Source organism: Ascaphus truei, chromosome 1 (assembly GCF_040206685.1).
Source record: "Ascaphus truei isolate aAscTru1 chromosome 1, aAscTru1.hap1, whole genome shotgun sequence".
Classification (NCBI taxonomy): domain Eukaryota; kingdom Metazoa; phylum Chordata; class Amphibia; order Anura; family Ascaphidae; genus Ascaphus; species Ascaphus truei.
The window spans coordinates 197,462,744-197,470,719 of record NC_134483.1 but is presented as its reverse complement, the minus strand read 5'-3'; the positions used below and the strand labels follow the sequence as shown (position 1 = coordinate 197,470,719).

The following is a 7,976-nucleotide window of genomic DNA, read 5'->3' as shown; positions in this document are numbered from 1 at the left end:
GTCACAATGAGCTGCCACCAGGAATTGAACCAGGTTCCCCTTCGTTCAAACTTTCATTGTCAGTGTCTTTACTCACTGAGCCATTTTAACAACTCAAAAATAAAACATATACAATATATAATCTAGTGAGTTTAATAAGAAAAGTAGAGAAGAGTAACAATCACTGCAAATCAAAGCGTGGAATGATCCCCTCACACTTCCAGATAAAAGGGATAAACACCAGAAATAAAGCATTGTTTCCCATTAGTTCCACCTCTTGTAGCAGCCACAGGTAGGAGACAAAGGAAACACAAGGGGCGTATGGAAACGATAAAAACCTAATACAGCAAATTCAAATGTGTGTCATTTTCCCGTTAACACTGATAATCACTGATTTTTTTTAAATGAAATACAAACACTCTACAAAAAATACACTGATTATACGAAAACAATACAAACCGTAACCCCAAATAATGGTTATAGTCATAGCTGTTCACTTAAAGGGAACTAACGGTTTCACTACAGCACGGGTGGCCAACTGCCGTCCTCAAGGGTCACCAACAGGTCAGGTTTTAAGGATATTCCTGCTTCAGAGCAGCAGAGTAAAAATAATGATGCAATTTTGGCTCCAGATATATAGACTTCACGGATCCATGTTCCAAATCCTGACATTCTGAGCCTCTGGGATAGAATAAAATGGCTACTAGGGTTTGTTGTAGAAACCACAGAATCCATAAGAAATATCTCAATTGCTGCTTGTGATTGTGCTGTCCCTTTAAATGGCCTCAGCTGTCTGGGGCAGGGGCGGCTGGAGTTTTGCCAGAGCTGATTGGCTGTGAGACAGTATATCACATGACAAGCTCAGAGCCTGATCTTTAGCTTGTCCATAGTTAAGAGAATTTATTAGGAGGGCAGAGTCACAGCCTGATATAGAGCACGATGGTGATACTGGGGTACTGGGACATCCGAGGGGTGAGTCACTGTGGGGAGATAATACGACAGTATAAGTGGTTACTGGCAGGATGGGGTAATGCTGTATGGGGGATATGGTGAGGGTGTAATATTGATGTATGAAATAAGAGGGGTAATGTAGTTATGGGGAGGAGGGGGTACTATTGAAGTTATGGGGGTATATGGGCAGAGGATAATATTGATTTGGAATGGGGGAGAGTACTGGGAGGAGGTGGGTAATGAAGTATGGGGGGAGGGTAGCATTGAAGGAATTTGGGGAGGATGGTATATAGTGCTATTGAAGGTACAGAGAGGAGGGAGGTAATGAAGCTATGGGGTATATGGGGAGGAAGGGGTAATACTGAATGGTTGAGGAGTATACTGTGAGGAGTAATGAAGGTTTAGGGGGTACACTGGGAGGAGGGGGTAATATTGAAGTATTATCCATTCTCTACCTCTCCTTTTTCTCTTCATCCTGTAGCTGGCTCACTCCATCCGTCTCCTGCTAGAATACACGGGGACCCTGTATGAGGAGAAACTATATGTGACTGGTGACGGTGAGTACATCACACGTGTGGGGTAGCAGACAGTGCCATGTTTTGTGACTCCCTTAACCACTCTGCTCTATGCACCATTGGTATCGCTACGGCCTCCTGCCAGGACCCCTGGAAGGGGTTAAGCAGTCTGTTTGTGGAGTCTTTTCTCTCCAGTTTGGTGTGGATTCGTTTATATACACCCACCGCCTCCCTGCATCAGTGTCTTGCTGAAAGCTGTTACTGCGCCTGACTTCAATATAGATGGGTGATGGGGCAGAGAATTTCTGAAAGATTCACACAATAATTCTGATAACTTACTTTTACAGAGAAAGCAGAGTTGTGACTGTATAAATAAAAGTAGTTTGTACTATCGTGCTTTAACCTGACAGTAGTAGATGCATGATCAGCCTTCCAGCTGTGAGTGCAAATGCATTGATAACTTGCATGTGGTGTGACACTATTACACTATAGCTGACACTCACTGAGCTGTGATGCAGGGTAAGAGTATCACACCCCAATCTTGCGTTAGTTGGTGTTCATCAGTGGCTATTAATGCCACATCAGGAGTGTTAAAAACGCATTGCGGCTTAATGATTCCCAGCCTATGTATTTTAGAACCTGTAACAGTGTGTACACACATTGCCACCCTCTGTGCAGTGTGTGTGCCACTCCCTGTGTGCAGTGTATCGGTGTCACACAGATTCATCTCTTCCTTAGCCCCAGATTATGACCAGAGCCAGTGGCTGGACGAGAAGGAGAAGCTGGGACTGGACTTCCCCAATGTACAAGTGACCCCAGGGAGGGGTGGTGGGCTATGGGGAAGTGGGTGGGGGATATGGAGGGGAATTTTATTTCCCTAGTGTAAAAGTGGTCTAATACCTCCTAAATTGGTGGGATGATTCAGTTTGTAGACTGTGGGAGGTTGGAGGGGAATCCCATTTCCTGAGGGGTGATACTAGTTACCCTCTCCTCCTGCAGTTGCCGTACCTGTTGGACGAAGATGTGAAGCCGACACAGAGTAACGCCATCCTGCGCTACATTGCACGCAAACATGGACTGTGTAAGAATCTGCCCACAGTGTCCGAGTAATACCCCTTGAGGGATGTCTCTCTCCTTCCCCCAATTAAAGGGCTAGCCGTTTTTAGCTAAATTTGCCCGTTGACATAATTTGGGTATTTTGACTGAAAATGGCCCATTTGCAGCTTCAGCACATCCAGAAACAGCCCCCAAGGCTTTCTAGCTCTTCCGCGCGCCCCCCCCCCCCCCCCCATATTGAATCTTCCTCTCTTATTGAGTCTCTCTCTTTTCCCCACCAGGTGGGGAGTTGGAGGGGGAGAAGCTCCGTGTGGATCTGATGGAGAACCAGGTCATGGATTTTCGGCGGGACCTTGTCACGATTGCCTATAACCCCCTGTTTGTGAGTCTGAGGGCTGGAGAGATATTTGGGGGTGGAGGTAAAATTAGGGGGAGTGACATTAACATATTTCCAACCCCCCCCCAGGAGACCCTGAAGGGACCATACCTGGAGAAGTTGCCTGTCGCTCTAACAAGATTTTCTCGCTTCCTTGGAGACGGAGCTTGGATTGCAGGAGAAAAGGTGCCCCTCTCCCCCTCAAGCACCCCATCTCTTCACTCAAGCTAACTCTCTCCTCTCCCTACTACATCCTATCATCTCTTGCTTCTACTTGTTCTCCCCATCTGCATTCTCTCCTCCGCCTCCTGGGTTTGGCAGTGACTGATGATGCCTTGGCGTACTGTCAGGGGTCACACCAGGGTGTGGAGGAGAGATCCTGACTGCCTCCAATCTCCTCCCCCTCCCCCAGATCACCTTTGCTGACTTCCTGATGTACGATGTTTTGGATCAACACCGAATGCTGGAACCAACGTGTCTGCAAAACTTCACAAACCTACAGGATTTCCTGACCCGAATTGAGGTGACTTTCACCCCAGAACTGTCTTATTATCCCCATTATGGCTGTCTTGTTGGCATCCCTCAGCTGTCATCCCATGCCAGGGGTATCTGTGCACACTACAGGAGGTCTGTTACCATCAGGGCTCCTTCAGCCTCCACTCTAGCTGGACACGAGGGCAGTAAGTATGTGGGTATAATGGTTGAGGGTGGACTGATGTCTGCTGTGCTGAGTCCAGGAATGGCTTATTCTGCACAGCTCGTAATGACTAATGAGGTATTTTTCTATAATTATTCACATTACTTGGTTGTCACGTGTGGGGAGATTTTGAATCTGGTTTTCTCCCATAATTAGGAAGCTCATTAACATAGTCGTTAAGCTGATATATCCTTTCTTCCTCTCCAAGGCTTTGCCTCCTGTTGCTGCGTATATGAAGACCCCTCACTTCATGAAGACCCCGATCAACAACCGTATGGCAGCGTGGGGCAACTGCAAATAAGGGGTCCTGTATATCTCCCTCGTGCACTCTCCTCCCCCTGTTACGCTTTTTGTATGACCCTGCCTGACCCCGATTTGGGTCTCCCAGTACTTTCTCCCCCATACTATTTATTCCTGTAGAAAGATTTCAATAAAGTTGCATTTTTCTGATCATTTTGTCAATGTATGTACATCTTTCTTTATATAGTGCCCACAATGTACTTGGCATTTTCCTAAAGAGACTACAGTACAGGAAATTATTATACAATAAGTGAAACAAACAATAGGAAAGGAAATCCCTTGCCCGAGAGCTTACAATCTAAGTGGAATGTTGGGAAGCTTACAGAGACGGCAGGTGAGGGAGGTAAGTGCAGTAGATGGAAGTCGTTGGTAAGAGTGTCTGTGGCCGTAAGACAGTAGCCATGAGCTGGTCTATTGGAATGCTTCATTTAACAGGTGGGTTCTAAAGTTTGACTTGAAGGTGGTGAGACGAGGTGTTGGTATATACAGTGTGAGGGAGTTTCATAGGTATGAAACAGTGGGGGAGAGAGAGCAGTATCCAGGAGAGGGATTAAAGGAGAAGAGCAGAGACGGTGTAAGAGTGAAATTCTAGCAGCAGAATTTTGGATAGGTTGCAAAGGAGAGTTGTGACTCGACCTACATGGGGTGCCATTTCTAACTGAAAACAAAAGGGATAGGGAACCTATCCTATACACAAGGGCTTACATAACTACTCACAAGGAGATCCCATTACTTCAGCTCTAACAGGAATTTAAGCTTCCCCCCCCCCCTCTGTTTAGCCTAGCATGCCACTATATGCAGGCAGAAACGTGGTGGGGCTTACCTTCTTCTGAATAATCATGGCACCATGTGGTAGAGTAGGGGTGGTACACTGTGTGAGCCAATAGTCAACCCCTTAAGGCCCTAGAAATACCAATGTAGCTTACACACTCTCATTTACCAGTAGATGTTGTCCCCAACATCCTATAACCAGATGATGGATATGCTTGAACATAGCATGATATACGTCCCTGCACAATACATTGTGACAGCATCATGCATTTCTTATCACACGCTATACACTGATTGAAACAGTACTGTGAACAAACTGCCACAGAAATCAGTGTATATAACATTTGTGCATATGCATTGGTAACTCCTAGTAATGCTATACTTACACCACACAGAAACTGGGCATGTGGCAGTACCTTACTGTGGAGAGCATGTTCGGTTCTTTGGACCTGCCACCTTTACCATTGTCCGTGGACACCCCATTCGTATCCCGCACATCAGGAGTCTCAGGTCCCCCTGCATGGTCCTCGGGGAGAGCTTCAACCTCGAGGACTGAGTAACCATCACCTGTATGAGAGACGGTGGGTCCTCTAGAGGGACCTTGAGAACCCTGATTAGTTGCCTGATGAGAAGGGGTGTGGCTGGATATATCCCTTGGTTGGTAGTTACCACCTCCTCGTGAATGAGAACCTGAGATATCTCCCTCTTCTCCTGTAGTTATAACTTTGTGTCCGTTTCCAGACCCTCACTTTATTAGTGGCATAGTCCTCCTTATCACGGTTGAGTTTACTATCCTTTCTATCAATAACTTCTTTCTCAAAAGTGGTAACTCTCTTAGTTGTTTTTTCATCAAATTCTTTAAATTCCTCAGTGTAACAATAAAGTTTCAATAAAACTTGAATAGTTGAGGCGCATGCGCGAGAGTAAGACGGATGGCAGCATAAGCCTTGAGCTCCATCCCTCACCCCCGATAAAACACTAATAAATCATGCAGAACAGACCTTCGGCACTCCTAACCACCCTAACACAGGCATTAAAACTGTAGGGATGGCACCGATGCAGGCAAAGAAAAAAAAAGAGGGAGATCTCCGCAAATATCTGGGGCCGATCGAGCTCATGGAGCGCGGCAGCAACAATGGCGCCAGATTCGAATGCAGGTTCAGAATCAGAGCGGGATGAAGACACAGCTGAGGGCCCGGAGCAATTACCGTTCCGCCGCTGCGATTTTGAGCGGCTATACAGGGACATGAAAGCCCTTATTCACCTCGAAATGCAAGATCTAAAAAAATAGGTGCAAGGACTTGGCAAACGCACTGGTGTACTGGAGGAGAAAGTGGTAACCAACTCAAAACTTATCAAAAAAGTGGACAAACGCTCCACATATCTCCAAGCACAAATTAATGAATTGGCGGAGAGACAGGAGGACGCAGAGAACAGGGACCGCCGTAATAACATCAGAGTGCGCGGTATCCCTGAGGCCATCACTGATGTGGAGGACTTCATCTCCTGATGGCTGGCGGAGCTGCTCCCTGACTGTCCGGCTAACGAGCGAATTATGGATCACTGTCACCGAGCCCTACGAAGCAAGCCAGCGGCGACAGAGCAGCCGAGAGATGTAATTGCCCGGCTGCAACACTTTCGCACCAGGGATGCCATTCTCCAGAAGGCCAGAGTGGCAGGAGCCTGCAGATTTGAAGATGTCACTATGCAGCTCTTTCAGGATCTCTCCCCACTCACCTTATCCAGGAGAAGGAAACTCCAGCCCATCACCAAAACACTGAGGGACCGAGCCATCAGATATAGATGGACCTTTCCGTTTGGCCTTTTGGTCATCCGAAACGGAAAGGCCATCTCCATGAAGGAGATAGAAGAGGGGGACGAGTCTCTGCAGAAGCTGGGGGTCAGAGAGAACTCCCCTGAGAGCCCTTGCGGGGAAAAGCCCAGGGACGCGGACTGGCAGGTGGTACGGGCAGCAAGAGAAAGTCGGGACGATATCACCTGAGGGCCTGCCCAAATTCTTTTATCTCCCCTGGAGATACCTCATGGTTGGAGGCCAGTTAATAAAGTTGAAGTTAACCCCTAAGTTGTCTTCCCCTATTTTTAACCCCTTGAACGAGGAATGGAGATCCTGCTGATCAATTCGCTGCCTCCAGACTCCATGCTACCCCGTGGTGTGGCCCCGCAACCCTCACGGTCACTCCTACAAGAAAAGCTAAACAAAAATCGGAAACCCCTACCTGCATGCATCATGGCGGCTCAAGGTGGAACGCATGCTGCCCATCATGGCGAAGGTACATGATCTGGAACACGAGGCGGCATCACGGAAGTGCAGCATACTTCGGCGGGAGAGCTGGGGGAGTGGCGACCTCTTCCGCGAGCTCCAGGTAAGAAAATGGCGTCCCCCGGAACAACGTCACCGGAAGTGAGCGGGACGCCATCTTGGAGGAGGCAGGGGAGAATTCAATAATGACGTCATCACGGAGCGCAAAACCCCGTCCGGTTTCGCGAGAAGAGAGGCAGGAACAAAAAACCTGGCAATGGGGAAGGAGGAGCGCCAGGATCACCGAGAAGATGAGATCCCCTGACCGACACCAGTCAAGAGGGAAAGAAGAGATGACAGCACCCTGCAGCATGTCGCGAAGAGAGACCACGCGCCGCCGCTCATGCAGAGAACAGGGAGCACCCAGACAGCTGCTGAACCAATAAACATTGTTTTCACACAAACACTTCTTTGCGAACAATCATTCCCCTCGTGTCCGGGCCCCTAAAACAAATAAATACTACTAGACTTGAGAGGTCGGGAGGGACATAAAGACAAATAGATAAACCCCAATAGCAGAATCCTAGGAATAGGGGGAGGGGAGGAGGAAAGGGAAGAGGAGAGAAGGTCACATAATGTGAAAGGCTTTAATAGCCCAGGGAAACGCAAACTAGCCATGGCGGACTACAAAAAAACAGACCCCGACATAGTTTTACTACAAGAGACACACTTCTCTAAATCCAGCTCCCCGAAATATATAGACTATAGATTTAAGACTTGGTTCTCAGCCTCAGCCAGTAAAAAAAAAAGAGGAGTAGCCATACTGCTTCATAACCGTTTGCCTTTTGCGGTTAAGACCATCAAAAAAGACAACAACGGACGATTTCTGATTATCATCGGTGAAATACAAGGTCAGCCGATCACATTGGCAAACGTTTACGCCCTGAGCGAAGGTGCAGAGGCTTTCCTAGAAAGGTTCTTCTCCGTCCTCCAGAGGATAGCGCAGGGCTACGTAGTACTCGGGGGCGACTTTAACCAGACACTAGATCCGGTAATGGATAGATGCACCCC

General features: G+C 47.7%; 1 protein-coding gene across 2 annotated transcripts; it reads left to right on the top strand.

Moving 5' to 3' along the window:
* The first annotated feature begins 608 nt into the window (after window positions 1-608).
* On the top strand, window positions 609-4,024 carry LOC142470055 (glutathione S-transferase Mu 4-like). Of its 2 annotated transcripts, none has more exons than XM_075576948.1 (8): window positions 609-951; window positions 1,412-1,487; window positions 2,184-2,248; window positions 2,445-2,526; window positions 2,783-2,883; window positions 2,968-3,063; window positions 3,290-3,400; window positions 3,783-4,024. In XM_075576948.1, the coding sequence occupies exons 1-8, from the start codon at window positions 919-921 to the stop codon at window positions 3,873-3,875; spliced, it is 657 nt and encodes a 218-aa protein (XP_075433063.1). In that variant the 5' UTR covers window positions 609-918; the 3' UTR covers window positions 3,876-4,024. The 2 variants fall into 2 exon arrangements, with proteins under 2 accessions (XP_075433063.1, XP_075433071.1); XM_075576956.1 differs by lacking the exon at window positions 609-951 and adding an exon at window positions 967-1,028.
* Window positions 4,025-7,976: the final 3,952 nt, after the last annotated feature.